This window comes from Lindgomyces ingoldianus (assembly GCF_010093535.1).
Source record: "Lindgomyces ingoldianus strain ATCC 200398 unplaced genomic scaffold BDR25scaffold_9, whole genome shotgun sequence".
NCBI lineage: Eukaryota > Fungi > Ascomycota > Dothideomycetes > Pleosporales > Lindgomycetaceae > Lindgomyces > Lindgomyces ingoldianus.
In genome coordinates this window covers 190,805-209,339 of record NW_022985170.1, presented here as the reverse complement: position 1 = coordinate 209,339, position 18,535 = coordinate 190,805, and the positions used below count along the sequence as shown (strand labels likewise).

At 49.7% G+C, this 18,535-nt stretch overlaps 10 protein-coding genes across 10 annotated transcripts; 4 read left to right on the top strand and 6 right to left on the bottom strand.

The window, feature by feature from the left end:
• Positions 1–1,186: 1,186 nt before the first annotated feature.
• Positions 1,187–3,385, bottom strand: BDR25DRAFT_128472 (kinase-like protein). The gene is made up of 4 exons (XM_033683797.1): positions 2,715–3,385; positions 2,286–2,653; positions 2,061–2,230; positions 1,187–2,010 (listed from the first exon to the last, which is right to left on the bottom strand). The coding sequence occupies exons 1-4, from the start codon at positions 3,231–3,233 to the stop codon at positions 1,343–1,345; spliced, it is 1,725 nt and encodes a 574-aa protein (XP_033549934.1). The 5' UTR covers positions 3,234–3,385; the 3' UTR covers positions 1,187–1,342.
• Positions 3,386–4,465: 1,080 nt separating this feature from the next.
• Positions 4,466–6,662, bottom strand: BDR25DRAFT_128515 (uncharacterized protein). Its single transcript, XM_033683799.1, has 5 exons — positions 6,642–6,662; positions 6,478–6,581; positions 5,082–6,429; positions 4,827–5,021; positions 4,466–4,768 (listed from the first exon to the last, which is right to left on the bottom strand). The coding sequence occupies exons 3-5, from the start codon at positions 6,378–6,380 to the stop codon at positions 4,565–4,567; spliced, it is 1,698 nt and encodes a 565-aa protein (XP_033549933.1). The 5' UTR covers positions 6,381–6,429; positions 6,478–6,581; positions 6,642–6,662; the 3' UTR covers positions 4,466–4,564.
• A 312-nt stretch (positions 6,663–6,974) lies between these two features.
• On the bottom strand, positions 6,975–7,784 carry BDR25DRAFT_128497 (uncharacterized protein). Its single transcript, XM_033683798.1, has 4 exons — positions 7,644–7,784; positions 7,336–7,459; positions 7,239–7,286; positions 6,975–7,177 (listed from the first exon to the last, which is right to left on the bottom strand). Exons 1-4 carry the CDS (start codon positions 7,694–7,696, stop codon positions 7,130–7,132), a joined length of 273 nt encoding a protein of 90 aa, XP_033549932.1. The 5' UTR covers positions 7,697–7,784; the 3' UTR covers positions 6,975–7,129.
• A 504-nt stretch (positions 7,785–8,288) lies between these two features.
• Positions 8,289–9,855, top strand: BDR25DRAFT_341270 (Actin/actin-like protein). Its single transcript, XM_033693593.1, has 3 exons — positions 8,289–8,624; positions 8,686–8,809; positions 8,866–9,855. Exons 1-3 carry the CDS (start codon positions 8,295–8,297, stop codon positions 9,747–9,749), a joined length of 1,338 nt encoding a protein of 445 aa, XP_033549931.1. The 5' UTR covers positions 8,289–8,294; the 3' UTR covers positions 9,750–9,855.
• Positions 9,856–10,130: 275 nt separating this feature from the next.
• Positions 10,131–11,932, top strand: BDR25DRAFT_341269 (uncharacterized protein; the record flags this gene model as incomplete). Its single annotated transcript, XM_033693592.1, has 3 exons — positions 10,131–10,620; positions 10,715–11,459; positions 11,549–11,932. Exons 1-3 carry the CDS (start codon positions 10,151–10,153, stop codon positions 11,930–11,932), a joined length of 1,599 nt encoding a protein of 532 aa, XP_033549930.1. The 5' UTR covers positions 10,131–10,150.
• A 368-nt stretch (positions 11,933–12,300) lies between these two features.
• On the bottom strand, positions 12,301–14,049 carry BDR25DRAFT_392398 (uncharacterized protein; the record flags this gene model as incomplete). Its single annotated transcript, XM_033698203.1, has 4 exons — positions 12,658–14,049; positions 12,555–12,617; positions 12,508–12,526; positions 12,301–12,459 (listed from the first exon to the last, which is right to left on the bottom strand). The coding sequence occupies exons 1-4, from the start codon at positions 13,872–13,874 to the stop codon at positions 12,301–12,303; spliced, it is 1,458 nt and encodes a 485-aa protein (XP_033549929.1). The 5' UTR covers positions 13,875–14,049.
• BDR25DRAFT_352558 (uncharacterized protein) lies at positions 13,944–14,504 on the top strand (the record flags this gene model as incomplete). The annotated part of the gene is made up of 4 exons (XM_033695030.1): positions 13,944–14,022; positions 14,064–14,172; positions 14,206–14,302; positions 14,328–14,504. 4 exons carry the CDS (start codon positions 13,944–13,946, stop codon positions 14,502–14,504), a joined length of 462 nt encoding a protein of 153 aa, XP_033549928.1.
• Positions 14,505–14,629: 125 nt separating this feature from the next.
• Positions 14,630–15,473, bottom strand: BDR25DRAFT_128421 (uncharacterized protein). Its single transcript, XM_033683796.1, has 2 exons — positions 15,109–15,473; positions 14,630–15,056 (listed from the first exon to the last, which is right to left on the bottom strand). Exons 1-2 carry the CDS (start codon positions 15,273–15,275, stop codon positions 14,711–14,713), a joined length of 513 nt encoding a protein of 170 aa, XP_033549927.1. The 5' UTR covers positions 15,276–15,473; the 3' UTR covers positions 14,630–14,710.
• Positions 15,474–16,066: 593 nt separating this feature from the next.
• BDR25DRAFT_282327 (uncharacterized protein) lies at positions 16,067–17,084 on the bottom strand. Its single transcript, XM_033687962.1, has 4 exons — positions 16,932–17,084; positions 16,860–16,872; positions 16,675–16,803; positions 16,067–16,605 (listed from the first exon to the last, which is right to left on the bottom strand). The coding sequence occupies exons 1-4, from the start codon at positions 17,053–17,055 to the stop codon at positions 16,407–16,409; spliced, it is 465 nt and encodes a 154-aa protein (XP_033549926.1). The 5' UTR covers positions 17,056–17,084; the 3' UTR covers positions 16,067–16,406.
• Positions 17,085–17,238: 154 nt separating this feature from the next.
• BDR25DRAFT_282324 (uncharacterized protein) lies at positions 17,239–18,484 on the top strand. The gene is made up of 2 exons (XM_033687961.1): positions 17,239–17,436; positions 17,511–18,484. The coding sequence occupies exons 1-2, from the start codon at positions 17,262–17,264 to the stop codon at positions 18,326–18,328; spliced, it is 993 nt and encodes a 330-aa protein (XP_033549925.1). The 5' UTR covers positions 17,239–17,261; the 3' UTR covers positions 18,329–18,484.
• The last annotated feature ends 51 nt before the right edge of the window (positions 18,485–18,535 follow it).

Genomic DNA, 18,535 nt, shown 5'->3' with positions numbered 1-18,535 from the left:
TGTGGTGTAAAGTAGCCTCACTTACACGGTTTTCGACCGTCAAACACCAGCCTACCATGTGGCGGGATACCTCTAAGGAGCTGTAGCTGAAAACTTTAGCCTCGGGCATAGATGTTTCTAAGTATGATATGCGATCCCCTTCTTCATTGAATTCCAGTGCTAGATTAGCAGCTTTTCGGGTTTCTCGGCCGGAAACAACATCAAGGAAGGCCTTTCAATAAACTTTCCTCCGTTGAACTCGTTCGTTCGTGCAGTCTCCGCAAGCCGTGCCATCATATCCAGCGGTCACTCCAAGCCTGTATTCATATCATGACGGCAACGTATAGGAAATCTACTAACCACAATTAAATTCCTGAACAGACTATACCAACACTGCCCCGATGCATATGTGGAAACTTCTACCTTCTAGGTCATGACTGTAAAGGTACAAGTTAGCATGGGGCTGTCTAAGTTTAGATTCTAGACGCTAACGGGGACGATGTCCTCAATTATGGACGAGCATAGGGCAATAGAGTCGTGGAATAATGGTGAACGAAGTGCGGTTCTAAGCCGAGCAAATCACTCACTAACTTCTGCGGACGAGTGCACGTGGTATAGTTAGCCTGGCTAGATAAGTTCTCCCTATTCATATTAAATCAAAGGAAAGAAGATTTATCCGAAGCGGGATCCCTTGCAATTTCGTTTAGCGAAAATTATTCGAGGCAAACGTATGATAGTATTGTGTTCTACAGAGAAGGGGGTCCCTCTAGGTGACTTAGGAATGATGGCAAGGTATTCCTGATCCGAATGTTGAAACCAGAAACACCGTAACTGTTCCTATTGGATATTCGGAAACCTCCATTCGGTCCGCCAACCAAACCATTCATCCTGAAGTCCAGAGAGAGAAACGTATAGTGTTCAGAGAAAACAAATATATAGTGAAAAGACACATGAGAGAGCTTAAAGCGTAACATGAATTGTTGAGACGACTTCGGAGGATGAAACAAAAGAAATACAGGAAGATTATGAGGTGAGGAGAGAAAATTATACATAAAGAGCTCCTTTCTTCTTAGCCTAGATCTAAGAGGAAAGCCACTCACTGAGGTGTCATCCAACTGAGATCCTAACAGGGGCCACAAGGGAGGTGCTAAATTAAAAACGGAAGTTGATAGCCATGATTACAGAAGGCATCATAACGTATTTAGGCTCGCAAAGGTGGGATGGAAATTTCTGGAAGTTGGGGGACCTGGTAAACGCCTACTAAATGAGAAAAACGAACAAAGGAAATTTATGGGAAGAAAAAAAAGGTCTTGGTTGAAAGTGGGAGGTGCTGATAGTTGCACTAGTCGTGATAGTCATTCCATTAGGAAAGCCACGTACGTACGAGCACTAGTGCAAATAGGCAAATCATGCCGCCACATATCTTGTGCCTTGTTCGCGAGATGCCGGCTCCGATTTGGAGTTTGAGAAATGTGGTGAGGAATGTAGCTTTTGGTTGTTCGGGGGGAAGCTTTGGTAAGGGCGCCTTAAGAGCATTTATCTCAGCATCGGTGCAAAAGATGGGCGGATACGGCAACTTGATTGGACCCGTGGATATTAGATGATTCCGGCGACGATTTAAAAGGTCCTCTGCGTTTCGAATGGCCTTTTGAAAGCGTTTATGAACAATGTAGGCCTTTGGGCGGACGAGAGCTTCCTCCAGCATATCATCGGAAATTGCCATAATCTCATGAGAGAGACTATCTCCAGGGCGGAGACTCGCTCTAATCCTAGTATTCATTTCGTGTACAGTTCTCAGAGTATGGTGGCCATCGTGGAAGCAACCACTGTATCCTGCGTTTTTTAGGTCGTAATCACTGCTTGTTTCGGCAGTGCGAAGGTCCACATATTCGGCTAGGCCATTTTTCCCTAGGTAAGACCACACCGATATTTCGCTGATGATGCATCCTAAAGACCAAATGTCGATGGAAGGGTCGATCAAGAGTTTACAACCTTGCAAAAACACATCATCTCGCAGGCATTCCGGAGCGCCTTATGAAAAGTCAGCAATATGTAAAGGCGGGTTGTAACGTATGACGCACTATATACCTGCGTCCCACACCTATCACTGCTTTCGATGAATTCTCCCGCTCTGAGCTTTGGTTCGAACCGAAGCAGTCCGAAGTCCGCCAGTTTGAAGATGACATCGTACTTGGACTCAGTGCCCCGAGAGGACAGGAGGATATTAGCAGGTTTGATGTCTTGATGGATCCTGTTATCGATAAGGCCTGGGGTGGTACATTCATCCAAGGGAGACAGCTACTTACCCCTGGAAGATTTTTTCTTGCTTAGAGCCACATCGGAGCTCGTGGATGCGCTGCAACGGCTTTATAAGCTGCCCAAAATTGCGCCAAAATAGGATGAGATCCTGCTGCGTGCGTGGTGGCTCGACATTTTGAAGGAAACTTTCTAAAGTCTCGCGATCGGCATACTCTAATAGAAGATGAAACGCTCCACGCTGCCTAAAACATCCAAAGAGCTTGACCATGCTCTCCCCGATTTCATTGTTACCCCTTCTGTCTTCTTGTTGCATGAGAAGCGTGTATGCTTCTACTTCATTAAGGTATGACTCTTGGTTCCGGCTGGAGCAGACTTTGAGCACGTAGACATGGCTTCTCGAAACTCCCTTGCCATTCTGTATCATCCTGGTCAGCATTGGTTTAAAACGTTGTACCTGACCTCATGAGTTTGCCTACCTCATCGGACAAGTTGTCGTAGTCCGGGTGCACCTCAATCTTGAATGTAGTGGAATTACCTGGCCGACCCAAGGGCTCTCTGCGGGTTACTGGTAGTACAACTTCGTCTTGGAGCCGAAGATCGTCCAATTGCTGTCTTCCAAAGTTTTGAGGGCAGAGGCGCCATTGCTCGTTGCGAAAGGAGTTGAAGAAATGTTGGCAGTCTTCGGGCCAGTCGTTGTGATTCCGGAAAGGTAAGTGCCTGTCGGAAAGAAAAGTGTGACGGGTAAAATGACGGAAGTAACCGGTCTTATTAATGATAACTAATATCGTGAAGACGATAGGATAGCCATCTTGAATAGCTCCATAACAAGTAGGGCTTTGATCGAGAGATCGTAAGAGGTATAAGACTCGAAGTCGATTTGCATAGTATTGTTGAAGGGCAGAGAAAGGTAGAAACGGACCATAAACCCCAGAGACGAGAGCACTTTCAATGTGGCTTAGTAAATCCACGACTGCGGCGGGAGTATCTGCAGTCATGGCAGGCGTTGAATTATGGCCACGAAGCCAGGAGAAGCCGAAGAGACGCAAAGAATGTCAAACGAATGGTAAAAAAATAAGAGACTCGTGAATGGATGCCCGTAGGAAAGCACAGAGGAACATCTCAGCACGTGTGGGAGTGGCAACCCTATGTAAACTCACTGACTGCAGCTTTGCCTCAGACAGAAGCGCAAACTTCCGGAGTTTGGGGACCCATCAGCCACACTAGAGCCACACCGGAGAGGGCAAATCCTCGCCATAGACACCTTCTCCAGGCTATTAGGAAGGTAGCCTGGCCAAGGCAATGTGCATACATGGCCTTGTTCAAGAAAACTTAATCATGAATGCCAAATACGGGAGAGAGGGACGAGAGGAACGAGAGGGACGAGAGGGACGGAGAGCCTGCCTCTATCTTAGTCAATAAAGGATAACCATTTGACATGATCAAAGGCACTGACCGGAACAAGGCCGACAAGGACGAAGGAACCACCAAAGCTAGCTTCAAAGCTAGTAGATAGGATGGGAAGATGCCGAGTAGAGCATTTCCTACATACAGAAATTTTGAAATCGAATCGCTAGACTACAGCGATCTTCCATAAAGTGTTATAAATACATAGGGCAGCTGAATTGACCAGGGGAAGCTTCGAATGATGAATCATTTTGACGTGCGTTAGTGCTAGGGGATGCTACTTCCAGTGAGCGCGGTCCAGTCACTATTCGTGTAAAGGAGACTTAGAAACCTTAACTCGTAGCTTCCCTTCTCACGCCCATCCGGTGATGACACCTCGTCCTTCCCGTGACTGTCCGGTCACAGACTCAAGGCATTGGGCGAATCGCTTGTTTGCCTGGGCGTTTTCCTTTATCCCTACTAGCGGGAGTCCTCGCAAGCCAATAGTCTTGGGACGGTTATGGTAACCAGCTGGCACATTTGGGAAGTGGGAGAGGCTGTCATTGTTGAGGCCAGGACTGTGGCGTGGTCCTTGAACTTGGGTCAGCCTGCTACTACGACTATTTTGGCTTAGCCTCGAGCTTGAGTGTTTCTGACTTCGGAATCCGGTCACACCTCACCACTTCACATCTTCTTGTTGCCGGGCTTATAGAGCCTTCTCATCCACCCTAAGGAAAGTTCCCTAGCCAATAATCCAATCTAGGCCCCGAATTTTTGTTAATATACGTGAGTGCTGACGCAGTGTCTTAAGCTAAGAGTAACACAGAATCCAAGAATGGCAAGCAACTTTTTTTTCCAAGTTAGAACCCAACCCTCCGTATATTTAATCTGTGTCGGGAATACTTGCAGTATAAAACTTCATTAATACCGAGAACGAACAAAGTTAGACCCTATTCGAACCTTTTGTACCCTGGATCGTGCAGTTAATGAGCCTATCACGCCTCCTCTCCACCCTATAAACTATGTACCAAGCCAGGAAAGTCATCATCATCATAGGAATGCTGATGGCTAAATATATTCTTAAACCTTTGAGTTGGAACACTGACTTTTTGTCCACGAACCTGATGATGTCGGTGCTCATTATTGTCTACACAGCCTTGTTAGCAGAACTATTAAGCGACCACGGGCGGGTCGGCGCAACATACTGCTACAAAGGTCCCGGGTAGGAAAAAGAGTGTTACTGAAGTAATAACCCGCATGGAAACAGTCTCTTGGTTTGTCTTGCGGGCGATTTCGTGCATGCTGGTAGTCATCACTTCCATTTTGTCGGCCGAAGACTGTGCTTTCTTTGCAGATAATTCATTTGCCCTCATGTTTTGGTACTGTATAATGTCATGTAACTTCTCTACAAGTTAGCAATTGAGCCTTTCATTCGGAAATAGGAAGATAATGTATCGTACCAGGCCTTTTCGATTATTCAACAGCTGCAGAATAGTCTCCGTCCTCCATAACTGCGTACGGTGATCTTTCTCCACTCCTAAAACGCGCCTGTCGAAGTCTGCTAAGTCAGACCCACAACTAGATTTTATTTTGGTTGGAAAGCCTTGATGACTGCTGATAGAGCTGTAAAGTTGCCTTAGATCATGAAGGTTTTCGATATTCATCCTCAGCACCAAGTTCGCTTCTTGGAGTTGCTCTTCGATGTAATGCATTCGCTGGAGATCACGGATAGTGAAACTTTCCTCGGAACTAGCCTGATTACCAGCTTCAGCACAGGAATTCTTATCTTGGGGATTCCATTGATCCTGCTGTGCGTCTTGGGTAGCATTGGGGGAGCGCTTTGTATCACTCTTTTCTTCCAGACCCGGAGTTTCGGCGACTGGGGTCAAGCTTGAGGTGCTACTATGGTCTGTCAGGTCTGATTGCCCAGACAGAAGTGAAGAAAGCCTGTTGTATCTTAGAGTACTAAGGGTTGGCCCAATAAAGAGCTTCAGGAATTTGTAACTCCTTCTCGCGGGAAGGGCCCAATCACTACCACGTAGTTTATCTATTGTTGACTCTGAAGGGCTCTCCTGGCGGACCGACGGCGAGGTTTTAGATTGGTACCTTGGAAGGCATAGTTGTGGATCATCCCTAGAATCGTCGGATGATTGCCTGACATGAATTCCGCAAGAGGCTGCACAATGGTCTGTGCATATATGTTGGCGTACATGAGACTTGAGAATAGCAGAATTGTTGACAGGTACAGCGAGTGCATTCCGAGACATCTTGTGCAACTCAGTTTCGAGGTAATTGATATACCAACGCCAGTTTTCGCCCGACCAATCGCAGAACAAGACATGTTGCTGAAGTGAAGTAGTGAATGCTTGACTGCATGATCCAATTTTGTGAGCGTCAGATGAGGCTAAGACCTCTTCTACTCGTTTCTTTAGAAGCTTATTACCCTTGAAGTTGACCCACAAGGTATGCGCAGTCTCCAAGTCGAACGAATGGTACACCGCCGTTTGGCGAATTGACCACGGGAAATCCTTTTGGCCCGGTGATCGCTCCACAGACCGTAAATTGTAGCCAATGCGTATTTCAAGACCCGATCGACCCAGCTCACGAATTTTGAGTCCACTGTGTCTTGAATCAAGACGGATATCCTCCTTCACGGCACTGAAATGGGAGTCTTCGGCATGTTCTTGCTTACCAAAAGGGGAAATAAAATCCAGAAAGGACGCCATAATTTGGTAATAGGAGAAAAGAAAAGTCAACATGGAAGAAGATATTCTAAGTGGGGCCCGGCTATGGAGCGCATGCACAAAACTGGTGGCTGTAAGAGCTCATTAAGCGTGACGGAAGAGCACGAGCAACCCACATATACCTGCAAATCGGCTCGTTCTGTTCGCTAGTGAATGCTTCCCTGAGCAGTTCTTTGAGCTGATCCAAGTCTGTCAGACATCTCTGATTCACTTCTTCTTTGGCACGGCCTTGTCAGCGCTCTCTCGCCCAAAGATGCCGGTAACTGTGTTTCTCACCTTGGTGTTGTCTAAAGTCTAGAACATCCACTGCAGCCTGCTTCTCGTCGAAAAGACGACTAGCTTGGCACTGCAGTTGATTCCGATGAAATACCAAACGATGTATCGGTAGGTCATCATCGATGAGATTCTCCGGGAAGGAATCATAATTTTCGCACGCTTGGATCAATTGATTCATTTTACAAGATTTCGAGCAATGGACTGCGTTAATTGCGGATTTTATGGACTTGGAGATATATACCAAAAAGATGAGAGCTATTTCTTAATGGAAAACGTCGGCCTTTTAAACTGGCCCAGTGCATTTTGCCTTTCGCCCGCGAGAACCTCCACATTTGTATCTGGAACGCCCCATGTAAGTTTGCCTTCAAACGCAATGACCCCGAATAGCCTAGCTATTTCCACCAACCTCTACATAGGAACAGAAAAATTTCCATAGCCGTTTTTCAAGGCTAAGATCGCCTTTCACAAATGCCAAAAATGGTGTTGTGTCACTGGCCGGTGGTCCATCGACGGTCCTCTAGTTTGTTTCTCTCGTCCTACCTGGCCGTGAGTTTTTCTAACGGAGAATATTTAGATTTAAGGAAAGCTAGGCCTTACAATGTTGAGACATCGTGGGACCGTAAATGCATAATTCCCATTGCTGGCCTTCTTTCACTGTTAGAGCAAAATAAGTGGTCGCAGAGGGGAGGCCTACCGAAATAGAGAACTCATGTTGACCAAACAATTCTGTTAGAAAAGCCTTCAAATCGTCTTCACTAAGCCGATAGGTAGAGAAATAATCCCAGACCCACGGCATACTGTTGCTTGTTGACCGGTGCCTGACTTCCAGGTTTTTTTTTTTTTAGAACGCTCTAATTGATGACTTGGGCGAGTGGCTTCGGAAAAGGACCGGTGAAAGGGAGAGACGGATAAGGCAGACATGCCATCTGCAAGGCCACATTTTATGCCTTTTTAGGCTCGGTGATGTATGAGGCTCTGAAAGAGTGTGTTGTTGTTACGTACTTCTGGCTGCTGACCTCTGTATATGCGCAATCCTGGTAAGCCTCTCGTAACATTGATATCAACAGGGCAACGGTTTGCCTTTTGCCTTGAAAAAAGAAAGCGTTGCAACTCCTATGGCATGGGCCAACGGGAAAGAAGACAACCTCGAGGGATCATACTATCTTGGTATATAGGGACCATGTCAGTAGGCCCACGTGTCCTGTATCTCATCAGCAATCGACGCGGCAGTTTTACTTCAGATTGCGATTGGGGGTTCTTGGACAGGCCCTGACATCTCCGGTGAGCTGCACGACCTGTAATGCAAGCCGTGGCCGTTCACAGTAAAGGGTGTAACGACCCGCGATAACACCTCGGGACAATTGATGGGCTGATTCAATGCGGAGGCCAAAGAGGGCGGCCCAAAAGAGGGGAAACATCACCAACGTGTGAGCAGTGCCGATATGCAGAAGACCACATGGACAGAATCCTGCAAGTGTGGCCTTGCGGTTGGTGGAGGAAGTTGCAAGCAGAAAACCTGTCCGGAATCATTTAGATGAGAGTCACGTGGGTATTTTTTTTACTTGAGCCGCAATGATAGCTTTGATTACGTAATGTTTGATGGGCTTGGGTCCAGCCGTCCGATTTTAGAAATATCGCAACATACCAGCAAAGATGGCCCCAAAAGGGTCTAGGAAGTTCTCCTCTTCTCTTCCGACGCAGACATTGGTTCTCGACAATGGCGCGTACACCCTCAAAGTTGGCGTCGTCCCCGCTGGATCCGCAGACCTCACCTACAACGACTGCAGTGTCGCGCCCAACTGCATTGCGCGGAGTAACCGTGACAAGCGCACCTATGTATCCTCGGAGCTCTCAAATTGTAATGACTTTGGCGAATTGGCGTTCCGACGTCCCGTAGAGAAAGGTTTCATCGTGAACTGGGAGGCACAAAAAGCCATCTGGGAACATGAGTTCTTCGATGCAAAGGCAGGGGAAGGGTTAAGGGTAGGTACGAGACGCGCCTTTGGGTCAGTTTAGAATCTCAACAAGCTAATTAGAATTGTAGTGTGATCCGCGAGAATCGAACTTACTCTTGACAGAGAAACCAAATTGTCCAAGTCTGCTGCAGAAGAACTGCGATGAGATAATTTTCGAGCAGTTTGAGTTTGCACGATACTATCGTTGCGTTGGTATGCCTCCCTTCGACGTAAGTCCTAATTATAAAAGTTGAGACTAATAAGTTAAGGACCAACACTCAACGCTTACCACCAGCTAAACCCCAATTCACTCTCGGCCCTCCCGCAAGAATGCCTCCTCATTATCGACACTTCGTATTCCGACACCACCATCCTACCACTATACTCGGGTCAGCTCATACAATCCGCGCTGCGGCGCCTCACCGTGGGCGGCAAGCTGCTCACGAACTACCTTAAAGAATTATCTTCACTTCGGCATTACAACATGATGGAAGAAACCCACCTGCTGAATGAAATCAAGGAAGCCGTCTCATTCGTTGCACCTTCTACACAACAGTTCTCCCAGGATTTGGAGCGCACATGGAAGGGCCGGGTAGGCGATAGAAGGAATGTTGACCCAACAATTGTCTTGGATTATGTGCTGCCAGACTATGAGCATTTCAGTCACGGCTATGCGCGACCTCATGATCCAACAAAGTCACGGATGCGCCGAGGCCTTCAGCCCCCCCAAGGACCAAGAGAAGATCTTCTTCCTCTCGGAAACGAGCGTTTCGCAGTTCCAGAGCTTCTCTTCCACCCTACCGACATCGGAATTCAAGAACCTGGCCTCCCGGAGACCATAATGCAGTCTGTGGCTGTCCTCCCCGAGGCACTGAAGGTGGGAATGTTGGCGAATGTAGTCATTGTAGGAGGTAACTCGCTTATTCCTGGTTTTATGGAAAGACTAGAGTCTGAACTCAGGGCCCTTGTCCCTGCAGAGTATGATCTCAATATCTCGAGGGCAGAGGATCCAATCAAGCATACATGGCTTGGAGCAGCAAAATTTGCAAGTCAGACTGAGTTGCTGAAAGAGGCACTGGTCGAAAAGGCTGAGTATGATGAAAGAGGATCGGGATGGTTAGCTAGGAAATTCGCTGGAGGCGACATGAAGTGAACGTTGGAAGCTATCCATGCAAGCAATGTAAGAGTATCAGTGTGTAGTAATTAGAGTTTGCACCGAAGACAAGGCATTATCTGGTGCCATTTACTGCTGGGATAACGGAATAAGCCTGCCTGGTTTCATCAGTTGATACTCTGATTGTACAATTAATACAACAAGCATCCACTTCTGAAGACTTTCAAACATTAAGAATATGGTAGATCTGCCTAGATGGCTGATCACCCATCCACAGGCCATGGCATATCACGTCATATTGGTACACATTCCAGTGGAGTCAACCACGAACTCCAGGCGTAACGATCACGTGTTTACGAGCATCCCGAGATTCAGCCGGCGCCGAATCCTGCGTCTCGAATTTAGAGCGGAGCAATCACCATTTCGCTCAGCACGCTACAATGCGCCGAATACCGCGGCCACAACGGCCAATTGAAAATTTATTACCTTACTACCCATCATGGCGGCCTCGATTAGTTTGCTTCACGGGCTTCCCAGCACGCTATCGATTCAGTCCCACCTCTGCAACCTTCTCGAGCTCGACTCGGTACAACGGCATCTTCGACGGGAAGCCAGACAAAAAAAAACACCAAGCCATGGTGCGGAGATGGCAGAAACGACTCCTCGGAGAGTCGGAGCCTATAGGCGCGCACGTAGATCCCTACGATCCGACGTCGCCCGTGCGGATCACACCCGAGGAGCAGGGCGAGGAGCAGGAGATGCTGGAGGAGGCAGAAGACGGGGAAGGTCTAGGGGAGTATGAAGAGGCAGTAACTTGGGATGGGCTAGAGGTTGTTGGTGGGGAGAAGTGGGCGAAGGAATTTAATGAGTGGCAGAAAGGGGACAAACTGAGGGGATGGGAGGGGAGTGCGTATGTATTTCTACTCTGACGAGTTCCCATAACCTCATGAGAGATGGACATGGGTTCTGGGATGTGGAATTGGAAATTGTGCTGATTGGAACAGTTATGCTCCTCAGACAAAAGTTACCGAGCAATCGCAACTGAATAATGCGTTCTTGAGAGCCGTTGTCGAGACATATATGCTCATACAGGCAAAACAAGAACCGACGCTAGCGAGCCATCCAGAACGATTCTCGAGCGAGGACCCAACTTGGATATACAATGTCAAGCTCCACGCTGCGCCAGATGGGCAGCTTGAGCTAAATTTTCCCCCCGAGGCAATGAAGGAATTTTTAGAAGAGGTCAACTACAGGGAGGCAAAGGAGCAGGCCGTGGAGGAAGGGCTGGAGGAAGTTGTTGAGGAATACATTGCAGAAGAGGTGCATGCTGAAGCCGAGAATTCCAGCCATGAACCCGGAAGCCAATCAATCGACAACGCCATAGCTGGTTCGACAGACGCTGTACCCACAAAGGCTGCCGCTTTGGTGAAGCAAAACGAAAAGAAGCCTTTCGACTTCATGTCAAACAGACCTGTTCCGCGCGCCAAACGAGAAGAATCTACAATGACAGTCGACGAAGTCACTGAGACAACGACCGTAAATCCCGAATCTCCCTCTCCAACCGCTGAACTCGAGGCCTTAGCCTCTACCTCTGAAGAAGCCGTCGCTACCATGCGCACCGCAGTCCGTAACGCTATCGAAACCCTTGCGGCTCAATCCATCTCTATCCAAAACCCCACAGTTTCGGAAGGACCAGAACTGGTCGACTACTACGAAATCCAATTGACCGATCCCCAGATCAAATTCGCAGTAAGCCTCTCTATCTCTTTCTTCATCTGCAAACCCCCCCAATCTAAATTCCGATTCCGATTTTATACTAATGATGATGGGTTTCCTAGCTCTCAAAACGACTCCTCCAACTAACCTCCCTCCGCATCACCGACCACCTCCTCAATAACTCCTCCACCCTCGGTGACCTATACACCCACCTCCTTGCCGCCGCTAAACCAAAACCGAAGAAACTCATCGACCAGATTCGCGCAGAAGGGGAGATCCAAGACAAAGTCAAACCGGGCATGGAGGATTTGCTGCGGCTGCCGAATGTAAAGCTGAAGGATAAGAGGGTCACGAAGGTTGATAAGGAGAGGGAGGTGGGGCGGTGGAAGGTTATTGAGTACGCGTTGAGGGAGAGAGATTTGCCCGTTTTCACGAAGGATGATGTCGTAGAAGATCGGTTGAAGATGGAGAGGAGGAAGAGTAGGCTTTGGGCGAGGGCGGTTTAGTTGGGGGAAAGGGGGGGAAGGGGATGTTGCGGGTTGAGAGGGGTTGTACTATAGAAGCTTCACAACATGGTCGGGTGGAAAGAAGACTAGCAGGGGTTTGTAAAATATAGACTAGCTGAATGATGGGTGTGTATATGTTATGAATCTGGGAAGATTTCCACACTTGATCTTTATTTTCGCGATGGTTTTCTTGTCTGCTTCTGAGTACCTTTGTGCCCCAGTTGCGCGTATGATTGAGGAGCAATGAACAAGACATGAGACGGTCCAAGGAAAGAAGCGTGATGTGATGAAAGTCAAAATTCAAAGTTAAAGGAGGGACATAAAAAATGAAGATACGTAGTGAGTAAGTACATCTACTGCTTTTGTAACTAGAAACAGAGCCGTGAAAGGGTCATATAAAGGTTAGGAGTAATGGGGACTGGGATTACAGAACCCCTTCGTAGAATCAAATACTGCAAGGGTTTGATTCGAAGAAACCAAACCCCATCGAAGCCAAAATGGGGTTTCTGAAGTTTTCGTTCATACATCTGATAAGATTACATTCTATTCACATTTCTAAATAAAATCCGCGCCACATCCTCCAACGCCTTCTCCCTTTACAATTCTAATCCTAAGAAGTCACTGAATACCAATCCCCATGCCAACAGGGTATATATACGAAGCATCAACCCAAAACACTAGCACGCTGTATCCCATCCAAAATCCAGGGGCCTGGTAACCTCTACTCTTCGCCATCCTGCTCAAGATCAAACATCCTCTTCAACTCTCGACAAGCCACCATATACTGCTGTCGAGCGCCAGGAGACTCTCGAAGGGGATTCGGCGCCTTGTCCCACCCGTGCGGGACACCTGGGATGCAGTGATAATGTACTCGTTTCTTTAGATCATTTACCAATCTGTCTCGGAATCGTTCGCCTTCGGCTAAGAGCATGTCCCACTCGCAGGTGAATAGGACGATGTCGTCGGGCAAGACAGCAAGCATGTGCTCAGGAGCCACGCCGGGGCTTAGCCAGGGATGAGAGAGATCCAGGCTAGGGGGTTGAAGATACGAGTCGTCGAATAGCTCGGTGAAAACAGCGGGGAGCTGTTGGTCTGTTCGCGAGCAGGTTTGGCGACGTTGTTCGCGCGTTTGCGTGTAGTCTGTGGACGGATAGAAGGACACTATGCCTCTGATTTTGACCTCAGTGTCTTGCGTGATAACGGAGACAGCTGCGCCGTCCTTGTACGAGGAAACGAGGGAGAGGGAGGATGTTCCTGTTTGGCGAAGCATGGCTATTCGATCTAGACGGGACTTTTGCCGCGTGAGACCGATTCGTGAGGAATTTGGCGAGAGGTTTGATGATGATGTCGGTGGTGGTGCAAGTTGAGCAGGAACACTACCACGGTGGTTCTGGATTGGAGTCCCCGAGGGCGTTTTGTCCAACAGCTCACCTTGGAGACACAAAGGCACCGTGAAGCTCATATTCGCGCCCGAGGAGAACCCCGACACCGCGAAACGCGCTGGATCCAGCATCAATTGATCCGCATTACGGGCCAGATACAAGATTGCATCTGCTCCATCTTCCACGGCCGTAGGAAACGGGAACTCGGGTGCAAGCCTGTAATCCACACTTACAACCACTGCTCCCACTTGTTCGACGACCACGCCGGCCCACCTGGCGTCGTCACGAGCAGTTCCTAGGGTAAACCCGCCGCCGTGGAAATTGATAACACATGGATATCTCTTGCCCTTCAGCCTCTTCTGCGCATGATAGTCCTTCGGTACGTAAAACTGCAGTCTAAACTTCCCCTTAAGAGGGGACACAGTCGCATCGATGTGTTTGTGGAAGGAAGGAGATGGTGGCAAGGGGCGCGCGAGGCGATGGAGCATCATCCCAATGCCCATGAGGACGCGCCAGAATTGCGCCTGTAAGTGTAGGACCCACCGTGGCCGTCCGGCCATGATGTTCTTCTTTTCGTTTTTGCTTCTATGTATCGAATAATTAAAGCGCGGTCTTAACGCCTTGCAGCCATGAGGGAAATCGATAATCGAATTGATCAACCACCCCGAGTTCAGGCGGGACGCGACCGAAGATATATGAACGACGGCGGTGGCGTGTTTTTCTGCTGTATCAGGCCCACACGCGATGAGTGAGAATTGTCGGCCTTTGCAGTGGGTTAAGCGTCTTTAGTAGGCGAGCCCAGAAAGACCTTGGGGCTGTGTCAGGGGACGAAGTTGCTGGTGGGACCTTCACGATGACGTATGCATCTACCTCGATCGACGCACTCATCAGCTACAAGCCAAGACCTTCCCTGCTTGGTAAACTCGGCAGCTTCACCATTACGCAGCTTGCCATAACTGCAATCGAGAGTTTCAAGATCTTCTCCACTGTCACTGGATCGAGATCGGGAGCAGTGCTCGGGTTGGTGGAAGCATGAATTCATGCATCCAATCGACTTGACTACCGAGAACGCAGATGCGACAAAGCAAAAGCAACCAGGTCAAACACTGTACAGTAGACAAGGGTCCTGCCGATGCATCCATCCGTCATCCAAAAAAATCCAATACAGAAATCCAATGCAGAAAATCTAAAGCATGCTGTAAGGGGCTGCTCAAGTCCTCAGAAAGCGCCGAACGCTCGCCTGTTGATGCTGCCGTGTACCGTTACAATGCTAATGACCCAAAAGACACAACCCGCAGGTATCTGAATGCCATACAAAACGCCAATGGAGAGCATGCAGTCCGCTAATAACCTAAAACACAATCACGGAAGGAGGGGATATCCGTAGGCGAAAGAATTAGGCCTCGATGAACTCGTAGTCCTCGTCCTCGGGGGTGACGCCATGCCTGCGGGGCCTTGGAGCCGGAGACAGCACCTCGCCGGCGTCCAGCACCTCATATTCCTCCTTGATCAGCTTGTCGGTCTGGTGGACCTCAAACCGCTCGATGGCTTGCGCAAGTGCTTGCCCAAGTACCTGGCTTCCGTGGCTCGGGCCTCGCTCGGCGTCGTAGGAATAGGTGATCTCGGCATCTGGTGCTGGGGCGGCGGAGGGCTCGTCGACTTCCTCATCGGCCGAAGAGTCGCTAGCATCGACCATGTCGTTCTTAAGGGCGGTGCGGGCCTTGTTGAAACCAGCAGTGGACCTAAAATTCACGTTAGCCTTAGCTGCAAAGCAAGGCACCTGGGTATGCTGACTTTGGGGTTGGAATGACGCGCGCAGGTCGAGGTCGGGCGTCCTCAACCCTCCGTCCCGGGCCATAGGAAGTACCATGGGCCCATTTCACCCTCTGGTCCTTGTCGCGGCCGAACTCCTTGGCTCCGCTGCGGAGGTCGTGGGTCGAAAAGGTCTGCTCAGACGACATGGTAGCTGTGGGAAGCTTGGTGAACTGGTGGAGGTGCCTTGGAAGAGTGATGATAGGCGAAGGGGGTGGGCGGGTGGCTGTAGGTAGCTAGGTAGATCAGGGAGGTGTTTGGGGGACAGAACGAGAGTAGTGAGAGTGATTGTAGGGTAAGTGGGTGTAACAGAAGGTACTAATAATCTTAGGAGAGGAGAAGGAAGGGGTGACTAGTGACTAGTGACTGGTGACTGGTAGCTGTCGTGGATGACTCCTTGGGGTGACTCAGTCAGAACGCTGCTCAAAGAGTAAGTGGCTATGCAGAGGGAGTCTACGGATGAAAGGGCGCATGAGATATGTTGTGAGGAGCCCCCGGAGGCGAAGCTGGGGGGCTTTATGGGCAGTCAAAGGCGCACGCCTCCCCACATCCTTTGTTGTGCCTGGGAACTGGGCGTGCGATAAGACGTCCATGATGGAGCTGCCCCGTGACGCACCCCGATTCGCCGAGGCTGGCTCAGCGCCAGCCGGTTTGATCTGTTGGCCGCCTGGTGAAGACACAATGATGACACAGATGACACGGCCGTCATGCGCCGCCGACGTGCGAACGTGGGCGTGTTGGAGGCTGAGCGGGTTCCTGCTGGACTGCCGGACTGGTGAAGCAAGCAAATGGTCATCGTCTGCAAGGCATCGTGGACCTGTACCCCACTCGACACAGCTCTGAGCCCCTCTCCAAACAGCCACAGTCACGGAGATGCGGCGCACTAGCTTTCATCTTAATAAATGCCTCGTCTGATATTACTTGCTGTCCCGCTTATGACGAGCGTGCCTTGCTTCACGCTGTCTCGATAACGATCCGGATTCGGCCGTGGTTCACGCATGTTGCCATCCAGCCCCAGAACTCCCGCAACCAGGACCTCGTTTACGCCTCCGGCGTCTACCTATCTCGGCATAGCCGGCGAGTACGTGGAATCGCCAAACCGCCAGCGATGAGAGAGGTGGGATGCAGTCTATCTACTGGGACGAAGGAACCGCTCTTAGTACTTCCGGTCCATAGAACTCCTGTCAATCAGCTGCCAACAATAGAAACTTGCTCCGTTTGATGTTCCGTTCCGGTACCATGGCATCTTCCCCAAACACCCGTTTCCGGGTGAGGATGCCTCAGGTATGGTACGCCGCCGCTTCTTCATCCTCGTCTTCCTCGCCGCTGCTCTCCACCAAGCCCTCCTCGCTCGGCAGCACATCCGGAAACCATCCAAATCGCTCCAAATTCACAGTGAGCTCGCCCATCGGTCCCTGATCGACTTGCACACCTTCCGCGCGTAGTGCCGCTGCTTGTCGACTCGCCCCGGAAGGTCCTCTTTGTCTTGTTAACAAGACAAAACGACGAAGCGGAGACCGGCGTGAATAAGGAAAGTTACTCACTAACCTCGGGCTGATGCCTCCTCTAGCGTTGATCACGCGCTGCCAGGGCACATTGCCACTGTGCCATGTCGGACTCTTCTTGCTTGGATCGCTAGATTTTGAGGGGAGGTGTTTAAGACAGACTCCGACCTGTCTTTGAGTCGCATCACGGGTTAGTTCTCGGCTTCAGATGTTCGCAGCTTTGAGTACCTGGGGCATTCGGCTGCAAACGTTAGCAAACGCCCTCATTAGCTGAAACTATGATGAGGGTGGGATGCTTACGCTTCCCGACCAGCCTCGCGATGTGCCCGTAGGATGTCACTCTTCCTTTCGGAATCTCTTGGATAGCCTCGTAGACAGCTGTATACCATAGCCAAGCTTTTTCAGAGCGCTCTCCATGCGCCATGTTGTACGTTGCTGCAGCGAATATAAAATTCTAGCGAAAGGAGGAGACTTGAAAAACTGAGGTAGCTTCAGCAGCACTAGCATGACGCGAAAGCGCCAGACCACGTGATATTAGTCAACGCGCGCTTGCCAAGAGCTGCTGCCAAAGTTCACCATCTCGACTTCATAACCTTTCCTAACTTACCGAATCTAACATCCTCCACAGAAATGTCTCTCGCCGACTATCTAGCAAAGAACTACCTCACTGCTGACTCGCCTGCCGACAAGAAATCCAAAAAGCGCAAACGAAAGAACAAGGAAGACGGTCTTAAAATCGCCGACGATGATATCGCAGGCTGGTCCAAAAGCAAGGACGACGACGACGACGACAGACCTATAATTCGTACGTCCCTCCCCATACATCAATATGCCCAACATCCCTTTGCAGTCTACCCACGCTAACCGCAATCGCCACAGCGGGCATGCCAATCACATCCAAAAAATCCAGATCCAAGACCAAAGCCTCCTGGACCACCTTCGGCGTCGCCGCGCCCTCAACCGCCGCCCAACTCGCTGCCGACGCCGAAAACGCGGCCGCAGATGCTATCCTAACACAAGCAGCGTCAGACCGGCAGAAAGCCGCTGAGGAAGAGGATGAAGCTCCTGAACTCGTCGACACAGAGGGCGTGTTGAAAATGGACTCTGGCGCGCACGCAGGCTTGCAAACGGCTGCACAAGTTGCCGCAGCCGTGAAAAAGAAACGGGAGGCGGATCTCAAACAAGCTGCGGAGGTGGCGAAGGAGGCGGAGAAGAATGGCGGTGGGGAGACGATTTATCGGGATGCGAGTGGACGGATTATTAATGTAGTGATGAAGCGTGCGGAGGCGAGGAAGAAGGCTGAGGAAGAGGAGAGGAAGAAAGTAGAGAAAGAAAGGGAGGCGAGAGGCGCGGTGCAAAATGTGGCGGCTGAGAAACGGAAGGAAGAGCTGAGAGATGCGAAATACATGACCGTCGCTCGGTATGCATCCGATGCGGCGCTGAATGAGGAATTGAAGGAACAGGATCGGTGGAATGATCCCGCGATGGGCTTTTTGGAAAAGAAGAAGGCAGGGAGGAGTATTACGGGGAAACCACTGTATAAAGGTGCCTTTACGCCGAATCGATATGGGATACGGCCGGGCCATCGATGGGATGGTGTGGATAGGGGGAATGGGTTTGAGGGAGAGTGGTTCAAGGCGAGGAATCGGAAGGCGAATAGGGAGACCATGGAGTATGCTTGGCAGATGGATGAGTGAGGATAAGATGATGAAGAGCATTTTTTACGGCAAGTTTTGCATTGCATATTCTGGGCGTTAGGAAAGTCGTTCTGACCATGTGCACTTGGACTTTGAACGAATGGATATATTGCGAGATATCATCGAGGTATGAGCTGCCTATAGACCAACAGCTCGACAATAAGAGTAAAATTTCACAAAGTATTGAATGTTTGACAGCAAGCGAAC

Excerpts from the sequence above, each read along its gene's own strand:
- BDR25DRAFT_128472 (XM_033683797.1), bottom strand. The coding sequence starts at position 3,233 with ATGACTGCAGATACTCCCGCCGCAGTCGTGGATTTACTAAGCCACATT. Across the intron at positions 2,231-2,285 it reads CAAGAAAAAATCTTCCAGGG|GATCCATCAAGACATCAAAC; the intron begins GTAAGTAGCTGT and ends TATCGATAACAG. Across the intron at positions 2,011-2,060 it reads GTGTGGGACGCAGGTATATA|GCGCTCCGGAATGCCTGCGA; the intron begins GTGCGTCATACG and ends ACTTTTCATAAG.
- BDR25DRAFT_128515 (XM_033683799.1), bottom strand. The coding sequence starts at position 6,380 with ATGTTGACTTTTCTTTTCTCCTATTACCAAATTATGGCGTCCTTTCTG. Across the intron at positions 5,022-5,081 it reads TGAATAATCGAAAAGGCCTG|TTACATGACATTATACAGTA; the intron begins GTACGATACATT and ends CTTGTAGAGAAG. Across the intron at positions 4,769-4,826 it reads TACCCGGGACCTTTGTAGCA|ACAATAATGAGCACCGACAT; the intron begins GTATGTTGCGCC and ends AAGGCTGTGTAG.
- BDR25DRAFT_128497 (XM_033683798.1), bottom strand. The coding sequence starts at position 7,696 with ATGTTACGAGAGGCTTACCAGGATTGCGCATATACAGAGGTCAGCAGC. Across the intron at positions 7,460-7,643 it reads ACAGAGGTCAGCAGCCAGAA|GCACCGGTCAACAAGCAACA; the intron begins GTACGTAACAAC and ends CCTGGAAGTCAG. Across the intron at positions 7,178-7,238 it reads TCCCACGATGTCTCAACATT|GACGAGAGAAACAAACTAGA; the intron begins GTAAGGCCTAGC and ends ACGGCCAGGTAG.
- BDR25DRAFT_341270 (XM_033693593.1), top strand. The coding sequence starts at position 8,295 with ATGGCCCCAAAAGGGTCTAGGAAGTTCTCCTCTTCTCTTCCGACGCAG. Across the intron at positions 8,625-8,685 it reads AGGCAGGGGAAGGGTTAAGG|TGTGATCCGCGAGAATCGAA; the intron begins GTAGGTACGAGA and ends TTAGAATTGTAG. Across the intron at positions 8,810-8,865 it reads ACGATACTATCGTTGCGTTG|GACCAACACTCAACGCTTAC; the intron begins GTATGCCTCCCT and ends TAATAAGTTAAG.
- BDR25DRAFT_128421 (XM_033683796.1), bottom strand. The coding sequence starts at position 15,275 with ATGTCGTCTGAGCAGACCTTTTCGACCCACGACCTCCGCAGCGGAGCC. Across the intron at positions 15,057-15,108 it reads CGCGTCATTCCAACCCCAAA|GTCCACTGCTGGTTTCAACA; the intron begins GTCAGCATACCC and ends CGTGAATTTTAG.
- BDR25DRAFT_282327 (XM_033687962.1), bottom strand. The coding sequence starts at position 17,055 with ATGGCGCATGGAGAGCGCTCTGAAAAAGCTTGGCTATGGTATACAGCT. Across the intron at positions 16,606-16,674 it reads AGAGGAGGCATCAGCCCGAG|AGGACCTTCCGGGGCGAGTC; the intron begins GTTAGTGAGTAA and ends AACAAGACAAAG.
- BDR25DRAFT_282324 (XM_033687961.1), top strand. The coding sequence starts at position 17,262 with ATGTCTCTCGCCGACTATCTAGCAAAGAACTACCTCACTGCTGACTCG. Across the intron at positions 17,437-17,510 it reads CGACGACAGACCTATAATTC|CGGGCATGCCAATCACATCC; the intron begins GTACGTCCCTCC and ends CAATCGCCACAG.